Genomic DNA, 22,154 nt, shown 5'->3' with positions numbered 1-22,154 from the left:
ATTTTATGTTCGCTTTTTATTTCTTGGTGGGGGGGGGGGTTGTTTGTTTTTATTACCAGGGCAGAGCCCCTCTCTTTAGTAATTATTTGCTGACCCTTTAAGTAACAAGCAGTTACTGTGCCTTTAAGAAGACTTACTGGCACTGTGTATTCCCAGAGAATGTTACAGATTGACAAGGAAGCAATGAATGAAACAGTGTGTTCTATGCAGTACATATACCAAGATTTGACTTGGATTTGTACAAGTTTATTGTATCCTTGCACATGTCTACAGAGAGTATACACAGTATACATACATATATACATACAGCCCATAACTTGGCTTTTAAAACTCCTTTTGCTACATCACAAACAATGCAAAAGAAATGTATAAAATATAAAACTAAAGAACATAGAAATGGAATAAACACACTTTCTGCTTTTTTTTTTCAATGTTAGTCACATTTTCCGTGTCGTGGATTTGGTGTCCATATTCACTATATCTTAAAATGAAAGTAGAATGATCCAGAATTGGGCATGCGTCAAATTGGGATAATGAGAAAATAACCTTTATAATAGATTTCATTTTTTAATAATATAATAGAACCGTTACTATAGAAAAAAATAGTTTCTGCCAAATTTGAAAAAAGCTCTGAAAAAAAAAAAGGAAAATTAAAGTTTACAATTTGTGATGTTTACTATTTACTTATAATTCCAAGAAACCTTCTAGAGATGGCAGCTAAATTTAGTAATTTCAGTCTTTGATATTTGTGGCATTACATGGGGGATTTGTGATTTCAAATCCACCTGATACAAAAAAATCTACTCGTTCTCATGTGGAAATCACATGTTGTATTCACAAGGTGTTAAAACATGAACAACAAAATGCATAGGGCTTACCATCTAAACACAGAACTGTGGAGGTACGACAACTGAATCACATATAGGACAAAATAGCTACATTGTGAAAACAGTTTACAAAAACAGCTATTAATCTTACATTTTTTACATTTGTCAAATTCACTAATTAGTGAATTAAAACTATCGTTAGAAAAGTGCATGTTTCCTATCACTAGAAATGGCAAGTAATGTGTGTAATATATAACATACATTTACTATGAACTATGTCAAACAAGCACAAAAGCACCAACAGGTGACTCCGAGACGTGACAGTTCAGTGTGTCACAAGGCTGGAACTCAAAGGGTTACATTTTAACTCCTTGCATCCTTAGATGCTGCATGGTAGGTATGTTGTAGCTATGTTTTCTACAGTACAGGTAAGTTCTCTGTGTCAGCGATAGCCCGACATGGTAACAGAAGTGGAGATTAGACTTTAGCACCTTAAAACAAGAAACTCCAAATTTGTATTAAAAAAGAAGGCTCTGTACGTATTAAGCTTTGTACCATCTGCTGGAATGCAAATATGAGACAGGTTGTATGAAATACTATTGATATATTATATCACAGCCCTTTTAATTACAGTAAAGAGGCACTGTAACCGCTTCATCTCGTGTTTATAGCGTCTCCAGCACCACCCTTCCATTCAGCGTTAAACTGTTTTCAATGTTATAATTCAAAAAGAGAGGAATCATTGGCCTGAGCAGCAATGTGCGGCTTTGATTGGCTGAGAGTGTCAGCTGACTGCTTTCAGCCTATCGCAACTCCAATTTCTGGTATGAATTGGTATGACTAGAAGGAAGTGCATGATTTCTGCCGTATTCACACCTCCAGTGGGGCCTGGACTTATTTAGTGCTAAACTGCTAAAAATGATTTAACACTGATTAAAGGGACAGAGCCAGGGGTCTCCAGGCACTATGAATGACTCAATATGATTAAATGGATATAGTGCCTATAATGTCCCTTTAAGTCATGTGAGAGTTATTTGGGGGTTACTAATGCTGAGTGCCACAATTAAATGTAAATTAAATGTCTTAATCTCAGCATGTATAAACACAATAAAGCCTCTCTCTTCTCTCTATCATCCTATTTATGAGGTACACGGAGGTAGATTAAGAAGGAGATTTGTATATCCCTGCACTTACCATAAAGCTTTGTAATAATCCATTTAATAATTCACATATGCTACATAATGATAGGCTGAACATATCATCATAAAGTACACAATAATCCTATCTATTCCAACATATCAGACTGGAATTATCTGCTGGGTCATGTTTCAAACACAACAAATCGGTCTGATTCTTTGGGGGGTACAATAGAAGGTCTATGTCTTTTTTGGTTGAATTCGGGATTTCTCCATCAACCTTATTACATTTAATTGTTCTTATACTTTATTTCAAAATATTTTCAGACGGCGAGCTAGTATTGCTTCTCTACACTGCGCACTTAGTTAAGTCGTATATTTTTTTTACAAAATGACTCATATTATGTTCTATCTTTACCATTGTATCGTTTCAAACATTTTTCAGTAAATTAAAATTGGATAATAAGAGAGTAATAGTACTTCTACTTTTCAATTAAAGATGTAAGGACACCTAGAACTTTGAAGTGTCTCTAAGATTTTGAGACTGGACTGGATCATTAACATATACCTGAGATAATTTGGCTGATTCCATGTGCACAAAAGTGTTGACAAAACAATGGTACCGGTACCGGTCCCTATATCGGGTAAATTCTTCACAAAACCATGTGGATCATTACAACCTCCCCAGAGTTTTTATTTTAAACTCTAGGAAAGTCTCAGATATATAGACCTTAGTATAAGATATTTACAATGCGGGATTGTCCAGCATCAACGTTAAAAAAACAATTGTAGTAACAAAACACACTAGTAAGAAGTGCAAAGCGATAGCCTGGTCTTCATCTACATTTTCCCTCACTTGTTTACAATTATCCTTCTGCTTTGGAGTTAAAAATGCAAAATGTGTTTCTTTGGTCACAGTACATGGAGCGACGTCAAATCTAAACCTTTTAATTGTGTCACTTCTCCATTGCACGTTAATTCAGTGCTGAAATCTGGGTGACGAACACCTCTCCTACTGAGCACCACAGTTTAATTAAGCTGCCTTTTGTCTCCTTTCAAAGGAGTCAGCATCGATGAAGATTGCAAAAGTCCAATTCCTGAGGCTTCCTCTTCAAGTGACAATGCTCTCTGGGTAAGGTTACCCCTCCACCTGCGCTACATCTCAGTTGCCGTCTTTTAAACCCTCGACCACAGCTTTTGGAGCAGGGTGTCCATGCCCCAGCCTCCCACATTGGACATGGGTCACCACACATTCTCATGTCCGTTGGCCGCAGAGCTGCCAGGCAATCAGATGCAAGTTGTTCCCAAGGGTCACGGCACTCAACTGATCTGGTCTGTTGGCCATTGCCGCATGTAACTGAGCAGAGACCCCAGTTACCTGATGTCCATTGTGACTGAGGTTTGACTCTTTGAGAAGGAGGGGGTAGACCTTCCAAGCTATTGCTTATTGACTGTCCGACTTTCCCATCTCTTTTTTCCCTGGGGATATAAAAGGAATATCTCAACCGCGGAGGAGTCATTTTACCGACACATAACACTTCTATTGTGAGTGGCTCCTGAATGACATTGGTAGCCTGTAATACTTCCACTGCAGTACCCGTACCACTGTATTTCAGCAGGCTCCCTTTAATAGGGATATCACGCTCCACCGCCGATACAATGTAATTTCCGTTCAACAGATAACGACTCTGGCCATTCTTTACTGCGAGATAATTGTCATCATTTATCAATCCTTTATACCCCCGCTGACGTACATCCACATTACTGGCACCAGCCGGGACGGTCACCACAAAGTTATAGCCATGTCTGCAAAGAAATATATAGGGAAATATTTTAAAATTAAACTTGGAGATGAAATACATGAGAAATAATGAATCAAAAATATAAAAGACACTTTTGACAGCCAAGACAGAGTGAGTTCAATACAAGGTGTCTGCAGAATGGTCAAGTCTAAATTCAGCAGATCAGAGAACAGTGGTTTTGCAGACCATATATAAGTTGCGAAGACAAGTACCCCAAAGGAGTCACATTTAATCTACAAAGCACTGGATATGAAGGGTATTTGCCGAGTAGTACTCTGAATTTTAACTACAGAGCTAATGTCTGAACATCCGCTGCAGAGTAATCACTATTTTAGGTCGCAGAGTTGTACCCCGAATGTTACCAATGGTGCCTCCACCAATGTTACCAATGGTGGAGGCACTATAACATACTCAGCATTTTACTTACAATGAACTACTCATAAAATCTATTTACAGACTGGTGGTCCAAATTATAACTTCAAAACTACCCCATGAGGATTAAAGGGACACTATAGTCACCAAAACAACATTGGCTTAATGAAGCAGTTTTGGTGTATAGATTATGCCCCTGCAGTCTCACTGCTCAATTCTCCGCCATTTAGGAGTAAAATAACTTTGTTAATACAGCCCTGGACACACCTCCCCTGCCTGTGACTTATGCAGCCCTCTAAAACACTTCCTGCAAAGAGTCATCTAATGTTTACACTTCCTTTGTTGCAAATTCAGTTTACTTTAGAATTTCGTATCTCCTACACTGTTAATAACTTGCTAGAGCTTGCATTAGCCTCCCATATGTAATTAAAGTCCAATTTACAGAGCAGGAGATAAAAAAAAATTTTTTTATTATCTACCCTTACTAATGTACGCACAGACAGAACAATCTTGATTTCTAACCACAGACCCACGCTTTGCATATCACATCTGTTTTACAAGATATAAAAATGTGCAGGTATATTGCTTGCCATGTTCGAAAATGTTTGTTTGAATATGCGTGAAGTTGCTGTTGTGGCAACGCACGTACGTTGTTAAAGTATGCACAACAAAAATAAAGAATTTCAAAAAAAACTTTTAAAATAAGTGACATCTGATGGAAAATAAAACCGGGCAGAGGAGGTGTGGCGAGGGCTGCATAAACAGAAACAAAAGTGGTTTAACTCCTAAATGGCAGTGAATTGACCAGTGAAACATCAGAGACATGATCTATTAACAAAAAAAAACGCTTTGTTAAGCTAAAGTTGCTTTGTTGACTATAGTGTCCCTTTAACTGTTTAGAGTTACTCTCAAGGTTAAGGCCAGACTAGCTGAACTAAAAGCATAACTGACTTAGAGAACTCTCCCATTTTTTTTTTTCACCTGGAGTTTGAAATTTAAGTTGAATTTTCACTTTAGTGAGTAAGCCTGTCCTGGGTTTTGGCTACAGAAAGCAGCCTCATGCTTTGCATTCACCAAGCTTCCTCTGAGGTTTTATACAGAGTCACCCCGCAATGGTTAGCTGCACAGGGATACCCAGAGTCTTAGGTCAGAGAGTTGTCACAAGGTCAGTTTGTTTTTACTCAATACACAAAACAGAGACGTTTACTATTAACAGATAGCTACTTCAATATGAATACGCCGTGTGCCCTTACTTGATCTCCAGGTTAAATTGGATAGAAACTCTCAGAGAGTCTGCTAGACATTTTTCCCATATGATATATGCTCCAAATCCTTGGCCTTGCTTCCATTTAGGAAAAGGACGGTGTAGCTCTCCAGAGCCTTATACTATGGAACATTTTATTGCCAAGATATAGTTTATTAAAGTTTTTCGACTATAGATTAATCTTGTGTCTCCAGAAAAGGAATTCTGCAGCATTCACAAACACATAAGTAAAAAAATGTTTTTTTTTTGGCAAAATACAAGATATTTGGACGTGTGTGCGTGTACGACTGTTTGTGTGTGGATTCTTGTGAGCCTGTCTGTGAGGTTTATTCACTAAACACCAAATTGTACTGAATTGATAACAGAATTGCAAAATTTAGGCAAAAAAATGTTTATTTGGAAAGATTATAAAACGTAGGCTTTAGTCATAGCTTTGCTTTTATAGCCTCAGTTGTTTATTTTATTTTTCCGTTTATTTTATTTTAATGTTTTGTGAATGAACGCATGTGTGTGCTTCTTTGTGTGTTTACACATTTGTTTGCATATCAATGTGTGTATATGTATTCCTGTGTGTGAATTAGTTTGTTCATGTCTTTTTGGTTGTGTGTGCATACCTGTGTGTGCCAAATTGTCGGTGAATTGTATGTGTATGAATTCGCGCCTGCTTGTGTAATAGTGTGTATTTCTGTGTTCTATGCATGAGGACCTCCAGCTTCGCTGGAATCCCCATAGGAAAGCATTAAATAATGCTTTCCTATGGGGAGGTCTAATGCGTGCACGCGGCCATTGCCACGCATGCGCATTAGGTCTCCCCCGCCGGCTGACATCGGCGGGGGAGGAGCGTGGGCGAAACCTGACTCAGCGCCGAGGGACATCAGCGCTGGATTCAGGTAAGTCACTGAAGGGTTTTAGGAAGGAGGGGGGCACTACAGGGTCCTGCAGTGCCAGGAAAACCGATATGTTTTCCTGGCACTGGAGAATCCCTTTAAGTTCTGGCTCAGAAATAAACATATTATTGATTTCGGTTTAGAATGTATAGTAAAATTGTAAATGTCTTAGGTCTGAGACGACTGCTGAGGTGGATTAACCCGGTAGGGTTGACAGATATTGGCAATTTATGAGAGAACCTTTGCATGTGAAAGGTGGAGATATAATACAAAATTCAATTTAATGTTGGTCAGTTAGTAAATCATAATCTACACATCACTTTAAATATCACGGATTCACAAGAAAAGTTTGTAAATATTTTTCTTGACAATTGAGTTGATATAGCTTTTATATGGATACGGATATCCATTGATGCTAAATTCTGCTCTGCGCGGGTGGGTCTTATTCCATTGATTTAGATCAGTAGATACAATATGACGACAGTATCTAAAGTAAGAACGGACACATATGTACTCTAGTTAGCTCCTCTCTGTGATGTCTGTTTCTCGTGGGTGGGTTTAACATTTAGCTCCACCCTTCACCCTTCACTTCACTATATTCAGATTATCTTTATCACCAGGCTATATTCTGTCCTGATTTATAAACATTCAATGATCCAGTTATTAGTCAGAGCAGAGTTTTTGTAGTAAACAATGCAAAACATAAGTACCTGTACTTCCCATTTGAGGATTATGATTTGTGTACTTTACATTTCAGCACAATGAACTATCATTGTTTGTTAATGTAATACAGGAATGTGCTTGTAATTGAATTACTGAGTCTCAAAGAGAAAGCCCAAATCACGCACGGAGGGATGTTTGAGCTTTAGAAGATAGATTGAGGATCTTGTTCACTCACATGGGTTTGGTGAAGAGGCCAGAGACCTTCTTGCAGCTCTTATTGTCTCCTCCGCAAACTCGACATTTATCAAACTTCTTCTTAGAGCCAAGTTGTCCGTCGCAGCCAGCCTTGATGCATTTTCCCTGCACACAGACCGACGTGGAGTCTGGGGTACATGGAGTTCCATCGACAACCTGAAACAAGAGTAATAATCAGCCCCCATAGTAAATCTGCCTAATACAATAAACCTGTTATATTGCTGCCGGCAGAGCAAGAGAGCAGAAGATCAAACCTGGGTAGACTCATGGGGAATTGATCAGTGACTTACAATTTTAGATTTTCTTTCAGTCTGACTCTGACTATATTAATAACCATGAAGCGGCACTGTCCCCTTCCATCCAAAGGGAGTATTTCAGAAATATTAATTTAATTAGTAGGTTATGGCATGGTATTTCTTGGATTGTCAGTTTGCCCACATACCGTGTTTTTCCATGTATAAGTCTATATTTTTTTCTAAAATTGGGGGTAATCTTATACATGGAATGTCACTGCAGGGGTTAAAAAACAAACACTTGTGTGAGGGGCCTAAGTTAAGATAGCCCCTGCCGCGTTTTAATGTGCCACGGCCCACACACATACCTGGCATCCCTCCCACCGATCCACTTCTGACATGCCACACCATAAAAGGAGTAGCCATATTAAGGTTTGCTCCACCTCAGCTAGGTCTTGCTTTCTAATTGGTGGAGGAAATGGGGATCAGGGAGCAGAGGGAATGCTACTGTGATGTCCCAGCATGCCCTCACACCACCTGCTGTATTGTGGGAGCTGTAGTATACCAGTATGCACTATAGAGCCAATAACTTCACAGAGTACCGTAGCACAAGGAAGGCATGAGAATCAGAAGTGTGTTGTTCTCCTCAGAAGTCACCTCTAAAATATCCAAGTTGTTCCGGCCATGAGAAACAGGTTCAGGTCAGTTTAACTCACCTTCCCTGCACCCCTCAGCCACCGCACTACCAGCAGAGCAGTCACCGTCGGAGGTCTTTGCAAATTATACAAAACCCCAGCCGGTGACAGAGCCGCTTTAATAGGGTTTCCTTACTAAACTAGGAATTGTTGTTAAATGTACAAGTTAGAGGACAGAATAATTTGCAATTTAGTAAATAAATTCTTATAGAAAAGCCTGATATAACTGTATATACTGATATAACTGTATATACTGATATAACTGTATACCAATGTCAAAAAAATGTATCTCGCCTTAAATATCCTTCTCTAGAAGTGACCCACAAAGAGAAAGCCATTCATGGTACAGGATTTGTCTGGGAGTTTAATTAAGCTTGTCGCTACAGGATTGCATGTTCCTTTCTATCCTCGTAATCATAATTGAGCCTAATTAATTGTGTGGAATTGTTAGGATAACCTGACCATGGAAACACAATGCAGCTGATATGATCCCCTGTAATGTCAGCGGGATGCCTGTTAATCCATCTTGTTATATTGTGCAGCATTTTCCCCCTGTGCTCTTAGTGATCAGCTTACCAGGGTCATCATAGAAAAATAAAGAAAAACCCCACTAAATTACCTGTTAATTCTTCCACAATGCCAAGGAACAGACACAAGTAAAACAATTAAAAATGTAATAAAAGTAAAACGCGCTGTTATATACAAAAAATTATCTGCTCGTATCACTGCTTTGTCCCAGTGCCGAGAGTATGTCTTGGATCCTTCTCCGTGTCCTCTGACGTACGTTAATCCTTAATCATCTCCATGCTTCATTTTACAAGCATTGCATAGGACGCAAATGAACTAAAATCACTTAAAGCTACCCAATAAAAATTCTATAAATCAATATGTAACTATAAAAATTTTAGTACAATTTCTACTTATTTTTCCATCTCTTCATTTGTTCTCCAGTTTCTGTTCTAGTCTGTCGATCTGTTTACGACATTGTTGCTCATAATGTCAACTGCAAAATTTACAGTTCTATTATTTGTCTGTTTCTTTATTGCAGTTTCTCCTGGTCTTTTGTATTGTTTGTCGTGTTTTTTGTTGTTGTTGTTTCTTTTACATTTTTCCCTTAATTATTTTGTTTTTCTTATTGATTTGTGTGTAGAGGGTTCAAATCCACTTCTAAACACTTTGAGAACTCCACCCATGTCTCTTAAACATTAAGCCAGTAGACAGCTGCTTAGAGGTCAATTCATCCCTTAGCTCAAACATTGTGTGGACTACAAATGTCCAAACCTTATCCTGCAGACTATAATTCCCATAATTCTGTATCAGCCAATAAAAATTAACCAAAAAGAACCATAAAAGAATAAGGATGGCTCCCTCATAAACCATAAATGACTGACGTTGAAGATAGAATTGGCTCAGTATAGAGCAGAATTAGTTATATACACTCACCTTGGGAGCCAACACATAGAAGTACCCTGTGCCATTGGCTCGACAGATCAGCTTGCATTTATCCCTTGGTGACACTCCTGAATATTTCGGAACCCACCCTACAGTCGTCGTTAATCGATTAGTACTTTGGTTGAAACCATTGAAAGTTTCACATTGCTCTTCACGAAAACTTTTACCTGTAGAACAAGACAAATGGAGAGGAAGAAATATTTTAATATTGTTATTATTTACATTTAATAAAAGGCAAGGGATGAATTTAATCCTTAAGACGCCGGGCACATGGAGAATAATAAATCGATAGTGTTGTATGTTGGGATTGTAGCGTTTGTATTGTGTGTATGTGGGTACTGCTCTCTCCGTTATATAAGTGCAAAGACGGATTCCGAGTTATCGTGATGGTCTAGCTGTTACAAACATATGCTTTCGCTTTTAAGCAAATGAGAAAAACCAAAACCTATTTGAAAGCTTTAAACAACGACCTTTGGCAATGACGACAATGACAAAATAAATCAGTGGATAAAGAGAAATATATAGCATATATTTACTTGATAATTTCTGTCAGATAAATGTTTATTTTTGTGTGGAAATACATATTTATAAAGAGTGAGGTCAGAAAATTATGAAAAATCAATATCCTAACTTTCCAAACTCCTAAAAACTTCTCTATACAGTGAAAAAGAAACTTAATCTCATAACTGGTAACACAAAAACCTATTAAACACTCGATTGGCTTACATAATACTATTTGCATTCTCCCTGTTGATAGGGTTTCATTTTGGCATGAATTAAAAGGTGCCACTGGATTTCCATAATAAAAGCATATCCCCCAGATTTTGTGGTGTCTACGTCTATGCGTTTTGTGTCACTCACCAATGTCAGGACAGGGATCCAATGAACAGGATCTATACTTGACTCGCACGCCTTCACAAAATGATCCCCCGTGGGAAGGTTCAGGATTGTTACACTCTCGTTTAGCTAACTGAACGCCTCCACCACATGTCCGGGAACACTGGCCGTACGGACTCCATTTTCCCCAACCACCATCCATCTGGGAAAAAAAAAATGAAAAATCAGAGGAAAAATTAATATTATAGAAAACTGGCAAATGTAATAGTCATTGTAAAAATATTTCTTGTTCGCTCAGAAATAAAAAATCACTGTTGCATGAATGTGTGTCAGGATCTCAAACAATGTTACATGATCCAAATGCAATGTATACATGACATCACCCACAGGACTGCATTGAATTCCTAACCTAACAGTAAGACAACATATGATGTCATACACTGCAATCATGAGCTCTTGGCATGCTATTTAAGAATATATTGTATAGATGGTATATCCCAATGTGTGTTATACCGTAACCAATATAAAATGTTCCTCCACACCACATTCGAAATGTATCAAGCAAATTCTGCTCCGACTTCCCGGTACCGAAGACAGAAGATCATAAAGTTGTCTAAATAATAATTGCTGAATTTATAATGTATTCATATAGAACTAACTAGTTCCTTATTATGGTATTCATATCCAGATAAACGATTTTGTTAGGAACAACAAGCTGATAATATTATGGGAGTCCTGCTCTCGAAATTGTGGTTGAGAGGAATGGGTTTCACTGTCGCCACAACTGACCACTTGCAGTTCAAGGTTTAAAAACGTTCTTTATTCTTTGTTGGGAGATATAAATAAAACCAATTATACAAACTATCTCCTGTTGTGTTTTTGGAAAACTTCGCTATAGGTACAATGGAAAAGGAGTTATGCATGGTGAAATGGTTTTCCGGAATGAATTGGTGGTTTGGGCAGGGTGTTTTTAAACAATTTAGATGGAGGACCAAACAACAAATTTTCGGAGATATGAGACCGCTCAAAAAATGCAAATGCATTACAGACAGTTCATATATCCAAATACATAAAGATTGAGTCTGCAGGCAACACACAGTCTACTCCTGGCTCTAATGCAATGAAATCTGTTTTTAAAAAAAAATGGAAAAAACAGCAAAACATATAAATCATCTACATGTGACATAAAATGGAAAGAACAGTAGTTGAAACTTTTGATGTTTGAGAAAAAGGAGGATGATAGACATCGTATGCACTTAACTATCCCATAACTTATCTTAATGACTCTCTAAAGGAGTGCAAACAGATGGGATGTGCTAGCTGGGATACTGCATTGGTAGTTCTAGAGTGGGGATATTTTAATAGCTTTCTGTAATGATCAGAAAATGACAATAAATAACTGAGCAATATGGCAGGAATAAACAGCTCAGCATTAATTAACCCTCTGTGTTTCAAACAGTCACAGCTGCACAGGCGGGAGTTTGCACATTACAAAGAATGTTAAATAATAATACAAAATCACATTATTAATTATATTATATTAAAATCGATTCAGAAAAGAATACAATGACATCGGTTTCCCTTGATTTCTTTAACCCATTGTCTCCCTAGCTTGGTACCAGGGACAAGAAATCGCAGTGGAGGGTGAGAGGATACATTAATATGTATAGTGACTATAGTGTCCCTTTAACTATAATTGTAGATACTATATTAATTCACGGGCAACTCTGTAGACGGTGTTTGTACTTGTAACTATCTAAAATGCTGGCATTTTTCAAGAAATAGCAAGCATTTTGGTGTTCCGGTTTTCTTTCAGTAAATAACTGGCATTTAAGGGGTTAACCCGCTGAAAGACTCAGGTGTGTCTCCGGCTGACTTGGAGCCAAGTAAAATTCACTGAATACTTTTATTATAATTATCTGATCTTCTCCCAAGATGTATTGTGTAAAGTCCTCTTTGTGTCAGAGATACAGACGATGGCTTTGTAATTAGAAATCACTGGATCTTGTGAAAACAATGGGTTTAGTTACTAAACACAATATTGTAGCAAACTGAAAACTGTTGGAACATCAAATGGCCACTCCACACACATAAAGCACATCACATTACTGTACTGTGTACTTCTCTTTTTTATTTTATAAAACCTACAGATTTCAAAAGATATTGTCACTTTTATAAAATATAACCTGGTAACACCTCCCTGGCTGCCAATCCTGGTTTGATTAGCTCAGTGGAACAAAACACGGGAGGCAGCAATTGCCCAGAGCACCTGCCTCTCAGAGACTTCTCATTGAGCTGCATTGGGAAGTCTGTGATTGGACACACACAGAAAGTATGGGCGGGGTTAGAAGGGGAGGGCTTGTAAAGGCTGCAGAACAGAGATCTGCAGCTATTGCAAGCTGTTTTTAGATATAGGAGACATTTCTACCGAATAGTGATTTATTTTTATTCATTTATTTTTTTGGTAGTGAAGTAGTGGAGTGTCCTAAAAACGTGCTGATTTGGAAAGATTTTACAACTCAGTAATAATGGCAGTTTAGCTATTTTAGCCTGAATTTGTCAATGCTGGATTTCCATTAACAATAATGCAGTGCTTAGTGAATTAATACCATTGTCCTTTTTTTCTGTTTCTTACCTTATAGCGATTAATATTGTGCTTTTCTACGCAAGTTCCACTCAAACAAAACCTTCCTTCACCACAGCTGGTGCCATCTGCCCAGGGGAAATGACGGGTCTGGCACACCAGTTGCCCCCGTGCCCTGCCCGTGCACCAGAGCTTGGAGCAGTATTGCATGTATGGGCAAGGTTTGGAACCCAGGCCAAATGCCAGTTCGCACTGCCGGCTGAGAGTGTAGCGCACACCAGGGAGCTCCTCAGGTAAGGTGATTGGCTTTGCCGGTTCGTCCAGAAGACACTCACCTGTTTAAATAATAAAATAATACAAGTAGTTACACATTGCGTATTGTATCGCTAGGAATATAACTAAGAAAAAATCACAGCGAGTATAGTATCATTAATGTCAGCCTAATAGCTTTAAAAATAATGAGGTTTATTAAATTGAATCTATAGTCACCAAAACAACTTTAGCTTAATAAAGCAGTATTGGTGTATAGAACATGCCCCTGCAGCCTCACTGCTCAATTCTCTGCCATTTAGGAGTTAAATCACTTTGTTTGTGCAGCCCGAACCTTACTACCCCTGGTTGTGCAGAGTTTTAAAAGCCAAATAATGTTGAAATCAATTTACGTCAGTAGAGAAGAAGTATTGAAATACAATTCTAGTTTCACTCTGAGGATTAAATTAAGTGCCATCACCTCACTTCTTCGGTCCTACACATGAATTCCATCGTCTCGTACCACCAATCCGCTGATAAACCCTTTCATTATCTTCTAACGCTGACTTTGTCCCACAATCCCAGCAGCAAACACTGTTATTTTCAGAGATGCTTCCATACTCTTTATTTATGTATTTTGGAGTCTCAGCACAGAGCCAGATTTCGTGTTAAGTTTACAAATGTGACCGGATGCCAAGTATAAACTGTATAAAGACACATCAAGCCTGAGCCAGGACTAAACTGTTCAGCTGGTGAAATCGTTAGGGACTAGAGCCATCTGTCAGGCCATGTCTCCCGCATCCTGCAGGGACCACGCTCACAGCTGTCAGTTTACCCCAGGGTGAAACGCAGGCTGCGCATTTCCTATCAACTTGACTACAGCCAGCAGAGAGTGCAAAACATTCTACTGTTAAGCAGTCACGGCTGCATTGCTGTGAAATAACCAAGGCTTGAATCTGATCGCCATGCGTGTGGATGGGTCAAGTAAGTTTCTAGAAGGTTACTATTAAAATAATTCATTTAATTTTACTAAATACCGGTCCAGCCACAACGGTTCCAAATTTGTGGGTTTTGCAACCATCCATTCCCTTCAATCGCCTCCCAACTCATATCCGATTGGCCAGTCACCTCCTCTATCACACCAACAGTCTGGATTCATTGCCAGTGCATTGATGTGTGGATGATGTGCAGCCATGCATTGTAACCAATGAGTAGGGGAGCAGGAGCACCGCTGGGGTGAGGGTTCTGCTCTTGGGTTCTCCTGCTCTCATCTGTCAGTCAGTGCTTAGTAAGTACACTGATTGAAAGGTGAGTAGACATTTATTTATTTAGATTTTTTTTGTTTTTCACTGTGAAGGTAATAATGTACTAGCCAAAATGTGCAGCGTTAGCCAGATTAAATGCTAATTCTGGTTTGGGTACAAGCTCCGGAACTTGACTAAAGTATAGATCCCTTTTCTGAATCACTGCAGGGTTATTGACCATGGTTTTAATTACTGAGAATGTAAAAATAATTTCATATTTTAGGACCAACTAAACCAAGCTGCTAACATTTTTTTTTTTTTTTTTAGATGTTTTGTTATTTTGGCCCAACATTTAAAACTCCCTATACTTTGAAATCCTGACAATGTAACACTTCAAATTTTACTCTAAGCACCATGAACACATCAGTGATTTGAAGTAGTCCTGGTGCTCGGAGCCTGAATGAGATGTGATTCTGTTGCTGGATGTGTAACTCCACCTCTAGCTGCATTACTGGGCGTCATTAGTCAGCCCAGAATGTCAATTCTATGCATATACCTATCCCATAGAATTGCATTCATTGGCTGAGAGAGGTCAGCTGATGCTCTCAGCCAATGAATAAAGACATCCTCGATATCTGGCTTATGCAGTCTCAGTTTGTATTTTGGAATTTGGAAAGGGTTCCCGATGCACCATGCAGATGAGCCACAGCATTCACCAGCAAATTCAAATTCTACCCCTCACTAAAGCAATTCTGACCTCATGGCAAAAATTAATTCCCCCTGAGTAAAATGGCCGGGGACGGCAACGACTTTGTGCTGGATCTCGTGCATGCTAGTGTGAGGTAGACAGGACAGGATGCATTCCATGTATTTTAAAGTCATCAGACATTTGGGAGAATTCAGCCACAATATTACAAGACCCCATGGTGGGGTTTCTGCCGATCTGTTCTTGTTCAAATCAAAACAAAATCTTTACCAGACATCAATAACGGGGGTTGGGAGTTAATAGGAACCACTGGTTCTTCATTACAGAACATTGTCCTAGCAATCTTTAATGTTTTTAAACATTTAAACCATCTACATAAGGTTTTTGTTCCACATGAATTATATGTGTTGGATTTTTTTTTCTCCCTGAAACTACAAAGACATGTATTTTATTAATGTGTTTTCTTATGAGCAGAGGCTTTATCCAAGTAAGTCAACGGGCTGAATGTCCACCTCAATTGCTCACCGTATCCATTATCCAGGAAGTCGGTTATGATGGCGGCACTGCAGCCGGACCACGGATTGGTTCGATCGATCTGTATCAGGGTTGGTGACATCATGTGATTTTCCTTCAGCTTCCCGAATACCTCCTCACAGGCTTTCACGTTGTCATGGGGCATGTTAAAAACATGACCTAAGAGGATAAGAGGAAACGGTTAAAGAAGGGGTCCACAAAATCCGAGTTTGAAGCATTTATAAAAACATTATTTTTGACACTGGAAATTTGACATGCTGAATTACTGAGCAATTTTGATTTACTTCGTCTCTCCCCTGGGTTTCTACTTAAATCATACAAACATGTGTAATACATTTCATGAGGAAGAAGGGGGGGAGAGCCGTATTTTTGCTAATCTATGAGAAGCCATTTGGAATTTTAGAGCGTGGTGAAAGCCAGGGCCCTGACAGGTCTCATGGACCATCCATTACATCAAAAGTCACACATTACATCGTTTAATAACTCGGCTGAAAAAAAACCCAAAACCCTACCACTTCTTTAACACTGTGCAACTCTTTACGAATGAGGTGGGAAACATGGAAAGGCTAGAAATCAGTCACTAATAATTCACATACAGACATTATTTATACTTTCATGAAATGGAGGAGCTATTTTACTTTGCAAATTACAATCTGATTATCCATAAATCAACTCATACGACTCCTGGATAATAGAACTTCTTCATTAACAGATGTAGAGTCAAAAAATTATTTTCCTTCACTAAGTGAGTTAAACCTCAGAGTAATTTCCAGTTTATCACAGAGCTCCACATCAATAAAGCTCACAGTAATGGGCGGTGTAAATACGTATATCACAGAGCTCCACAGCAATAAAACTCACAGTAATGGGCGGTGTAAATAAGTATATCACAGAGCTCCACATCAATAAACTCAAAGTAATATGCAATGCATTTGAGTTTATCACAGAGCTCCACAGCAATACAACTCACAGTAATGGGCGGTGTAAATACGTATATCACAGAGCTCCACATCAATAAACTCAAAGTAATATGCAATGCATTTGAGTTTATCACAGAGCTCCACAGCAATACAACTCACAGTAGTGTACAGTGAGAGCATATGATCTTAAATTGTGGGCTTGTTTGGGCATGACCCTCTTCACCTGTTGCTCCTGCATGTCATACGTGTTCTGTTAGAAATAAATGGTTTTCTTGTTTGCTATTGTACATCTCTGTGGAATATATTGAAGCTATATAAATAATTTTAATTAATTGTTGAGAAATATACCACGTAGCAGTCTATATTTGTATGTCTTTTTCACTCTGTATATCTGTTGCATGAAGGCATCGAGCCCCCGTGATATATAATTTTAGAGTGTTTTTCATTACTTTGTTTTAATCGATGAGTGACTCTTGACTCTGGAAAACATTCCATTTGAGTTAAGAAATCCAGGATGATTATACAGGAATTTATGGCTAGGATGAGATGTGCCATTCTAACATGTAAATTATACAGTAAACTAGCCTGACCTTGTCACAGCTATTCTAACAAAGCAGAGAGCAGGTATGGAACAAATAAACTCAATTTTCTAGCAGGGAAGAGCTTAGCCAATTCTAACGGGTTTGAATTGTTCTTAAAACGGATCCATTAGTGTTTTGAAAATTACAATTGCTCCTTCATCCACCCCTATAAACTCTACTGAAGCATTTAAACAGTGCATCCAGGGCCAGACACCATACAACAAATTTGTTAACGATGACTCATTATCGACTGCATGCTCAAATAAAGTCAACTAGTTAAAAGTCCCCTTATAATCGAACCTGCCATTTTGAACACTTGACCGAGTAACCTCTACTAGGTCATCTCTGCTCATGACACACTCTTCCAGAAGATCCTCGGTGCAGATGGAACCCTGCTTGGCTTTCATTAATACATTGATGAGCTCATATAATCATACAACAGGTTAGTAAGCCATTTATATACCACGGTACTTTAATACATTTCTTCCAGAGAACACTAAATGTCTAGAAGACACTCAAAGCATCCATAGTTGCATTGGATGCCAATGTAGGGGCTGGTTATCACTAAGTTTCAGAAGAAGGTGAGCAAGATCTTCGTAGTGTGGAGGATCTTTTTATGTTTGTAATAGCAATACTGCACAATAACATGTGTTTTGGGTCTTCTAGAAATGAAGGACTGTGTGGTGGATCTCGGACTCAGGAAGAAGTTTATTAGAGTATACTTTATACGAATCCATAAGACGTACTCACTGGCCATGTCTGCCTGTTAGTATGGCTTTGTAAGGAAATCAATGAGTTCATACTTTTATTTTAAATTTGAGCAATTTGGCCATTGCAATTTTTGTTTTTCTAATGCGCAAGTCTTACTAATTAACAAAAAAATAACACATTATATTATTATTTCAAACATTGTCTAATAGCTCCTGGGGAGCTTGTCAGTCAGTAAATAGCTAATCCCAGACATTAATCATGAAAATAAATTCCATGAAATCAGAAAAGTGTCCAGAGTGTGAAAAACAGAGTTTCTGTAATCCCGCTCCGAATAATGAGTCATTACACCCTATGGTATGACATTGATGTCATATTATTAAATTATACAGAAATGATTCGGTGAAAATAAATGGCACAATGACCTCGTCATAAAGTATTTTTATCTTTGTGCTTCCGCCAAATTAGCGATACTTTCATTCATCACTTGACTTGAACAGCGGTCATGTGACCCGTCGCTGCATTTACTAACATCACGCCGGGCAGAGCTGGTTCTTAAAACTCTAAATGTAGTTTTTGTTTATGAGTCACCTTTTAACAAAACAAGATAATTACGGACAGAGAATCGCAGCCAAACCATAGGAATCCAAACTACATACAAAAATAAAAAGCAAATGTGTAAATTAACTGTTTCTAAATCCATTTTGCTTTGTTTGTTTTTTTCTGGATTCTATTCTGGAATGTTCACTAGTTTCCAGTTTTTATTTTGTGCCACGTGTTTTGGTGTTTAGTGGCAAAGTGGCCGAGGTGTGACTTTTTAAGTAATCTTGTAAACTAACACAGGTTATTTTAGGGATGAGGTGACTGGGGGCATCTGGTGTCCATAGGTGCTTGAATAGTACACCTGGCCCCATTTAACCCCGTTTTCAGTTGGCTGCATTCAGTATTCACTGACCGAGTTCATGTGCTGTGGTAAACGCAGAAGGAAGGCCATCATCTTCTATTACTGAACAGCTGCGCTTGGGATCACACATCGTACCCACATCGGCCATCCCCAGAGTGTCGCAAGTGGAGGCACCGCAGAGATCCTATAGGAAACATATACAAGTATTAGCATATGGAGTATTTAGCAAGAGTACGCACAAGATTAATTGCCCTGTACTGTGCCATAGCCTTTCTTTACTCCATTATATTCTTACTTACCCTTAAAATATTTGGTACACAATGTATTACAAATTAGTCATCCCTTTACCTTAACCCCTTAACCCCTAAAGGACCAAACTTCTGGAATAAAAGGGAATCATGACATGTCACACATGTCATGTGTCCTTAAGGGGTTAAGGACCAAACTTCAGGAATAATAGGGAATCATGACATGTCACACATGTCATGTGTCCTTAAGGGGTTAAAAGGACACTATAGTCACCAAAACAACTTTAGCTTAATGAAGCAGTTTTGGTGTATAGATCATGCCCCTGCATTCTCACTGCTCAATTGTCTGAAATTTAGGAGTTAAATCCATTTTGTTTGTGCTTATGCAGCCTTAGCCACACCTCCCTGCATGTGACTTGAACAACCTTCCTAAACACTTCCTGTAGAGTTTAAACTTCCTTTATTGCAAATTCTGTTTGATTTAGAATTTATTATCTCCTGCTCTGTTAATAGCTTGGTGGATCCTGCAGTAGCCTCCTGTGTGTGATTACAGATCAGTTTGCAGAGCAAGAGATAAAACCTTTTACAGTAACATCTGATTGATTTTTTGCTCCCATGCAGACTGTGTCAGTCACAGCCAGGGAAGGTGTGAATAGAAACAAAAGTCAATTAACTCCTAAATGGCAGTGAATTGAGCAGTAAAACTTCAGAGGCATGATTTATACACCAACACTGCTTCATGAAGTTGTTTTGGTGACTATAGTCTCCCTTTAAATATATGAACATTTATTGCAAAATGTCAGAGATATGTCTGTTTGATTGTTGTTTGGATACATCCAAGTTTTAAACAATAGATTCATCCAGGTCACCAAAGCAAACATTTTATCTCCACCCCATCTCATCCCACACACAAATCAGTAATAGATGAGAGAACAATCACCCATCATTGGGAGCTAGTACTAGTATAATACTGCACCCAGATTTACCTCACATTTGCAACTTGCATGCCTTGCACATGCCCATTATAGAGACAATCCACAGCCTAAATATAAAAGCATTATTTAGTATGCATATCCCCATTAAAAACATGCACCCATCTAATTATGTATTCTTCCATTGTGGTTATATTTCAAAACAGCTTGCAAAAACTGAAGATCTCTTGTCTGCAGCCTTTGCAAGCCCCCCTCTTCTAACCCCGCCCAGACTCTCTGTAGCTGTCCAATCACAGACTTCCCAATGCAGAAGGCCACCCTATGGCAGGTGTATGCAACCTTTGGCATGTCAAAACCTGTGGACAACATCTCCCCTAATGCTCTGCCAATAATTGGGCTATAAGAGCATGATGGCATATGTAGTCCACAAAATCTGGAGTGCCAAAGGTTGCCGACCCTGCCTTTTAGTATGATATATTACATAATATAATAAATGATCCCCTGATACTTTCTATTATGTGTTTAATTCACACCAAAATGTGTTTATTTAGAATGGGTTATATGAAAACAAACCGATACATATAAGTTAAATATAATAATCAACATTGCAAGAAAGGCTTTTACAATCGTGCCTGGAATATATAATGTATAACCATTTTAAAATGTATTAAAGTATAAAGGCAGGGGCTATGCAACGGTATAAAGGAAATGAGAAATATGAAACACAGAAGTGCAATCAATATTGTATAACATACAAGTGATATTAAAACAAGCTTTCCATCTTTTAGGGACATCTATTCCAAACGAGAGTCATGTTTTATAGGCTATATTTTCATTACAGCACAGAAGAACAAGCAGATGGTTTCTATCACGTTTATAGGATGGAGTTTCTATTCAACATATGCTGATCACGCTTTAGACATTTAAAGGGATACACCAGCGCTCCTGGTTGCAGTATCGAGCAGCACATACTTCCCCTACTACGACAATTGTAGGACTACAACTCCCATAATGCTCTGTAACCATTTTAGACTTCAGGGAATTGTAGTCCAACAATATTTGGGGGGCTGCAGCTCAGCATCCACAAATTATGGAACTAATACAGACAGAACAAGAGATGGAGAGAAAACTACAAATAAGCACCCCTGAATCGCTCTCTTACTACAAATCCAAAGTTTCTCCAGAGACCAGGATGTGTCAAACAATTCTCAGCCAAGCCCGGCGCTCCCATTGTTCTCAATGAGAGAGCAATGCATATGCCAGAAACATCTGCACAGTACAGGTTCATAGCATGGGTAGATATGTTCTAGTCAGTAGTTTCATTCATGAATGGACATGACATGAATGAAACCACTGCACAAGTCATTACACAGCATCTATTAGTTTGCTAAACAGCTACACTGTTAAGAAAGTCATGAACCTGGAATGAAACATCAACTGTGGTCATGTTAACACCAATAAGGATATTTATTAAAAATGGGAATTCGAACAGAATATAAGAATTTACTTCCAAGTATCCAAACCGGAAAAAATGTTCAACTTTATATGTCCAGTTTGGCTCTCTTGGTTAAAGTTTGAAATTCACTTTGAATTCCGATCAATTCACATATTGATTATACCGTTCGTCGTCTGGAAATAATAGTTATATCCCATTGTACAGCGCTACGGAATTTGATGGCGCTATATAAATAATAAAATAATAATAATATCAAGGCGCTGCACTGACCAAGACAGGTTTGTGGCCATGGGCACAGAATAAATCAAACACATTCTTTTATATCATTTTCTTTTTCGCAGCTGTTCTATAAATTTCGCCCCATTTTTGTTTTGTTTCGTTGTGGATAAATAAATAATAAATAAATCTGGGATGTCGTGGAGCTATTCGGGGTGATTTGGGAGCAAACTAGTTTTAACATCACTCTGTTTACATTACTTTATTATGTATGGCACAGATATTCTGCAGGTGTAATGTAATATAACTTTAATGTCATATAACATTTGATTTACGACATAAGGGAAGTGGCCACAAAACATGAAGCCACTTGGACGTTATTTTAATTAACACTGCCTTGGTTAAAGTGATGGAGAGCGGTGGGACATTTTAAAGAAGTGGTGGGATTC

General features: G+C 38.4%; 1 protein-coding gene across 1 annotated transcript in view; it reads right to left on the bottom strand.

Annotated features, from left to right (window-relative positions):
- Positions 1-200: 200 nt before the first annotated feature.
- The window catches only part of ADAMTS15 (ADAM metallopeptidase with thrombospondin type 1 motif 15), a 63,671-nt gene continuing 41,717 nt past the window's right edge, over positions 201-22,154 (bottom strand). The window contains exons 2-8 of the mRNA XM_063436665.1: positions 18,905-19,037; positions 15,732-15,899; positions 13,059-13,342; positions 10,448-10,625; positions 9,578-9,753; positions 7,187-7,362; positions 201-3,769 (exon numbers count right to left, since the gene is read on the bottom strand). Coding sequence (XP_063292735.1) covers positions 3,028-3,769; positions 7,187-7,362; positions 9,578-9,753; positions 10,448-10,625; positions 13,059-13,342; positions 15,732-15,899; positions 18,905-19,037 — 1,857 coding nt within the window. The 3' untranslated portion in view covers positions 201-3,027. The remainder of the gene's footprint in view (positions 3,770-7,186; positions 7,363-9,577; positions 9,754-10,447; positions 10,626-13,058; positions 13,343-15,731; positions 15,900-18,904; positions 19,038-22,154) is intronic.

The sequence above is a fragment of the Pelobates fuscus genome, chromosome 11, assembly GCF_036172605.1.
Source record: "Pelobates fuscus isolate aPelFus1 chromosome 11, aPelFus1.pri, whole genome shotgun sequence".
NCBI lineage: Eukaryota > Metazoa > Chordata > Amphibia > Anura > Pelobatidae > Pelobates > Pelobates fuscus.
This window is presented reverse-complemented; position numbering and strand designations above follow the sequence as displayed.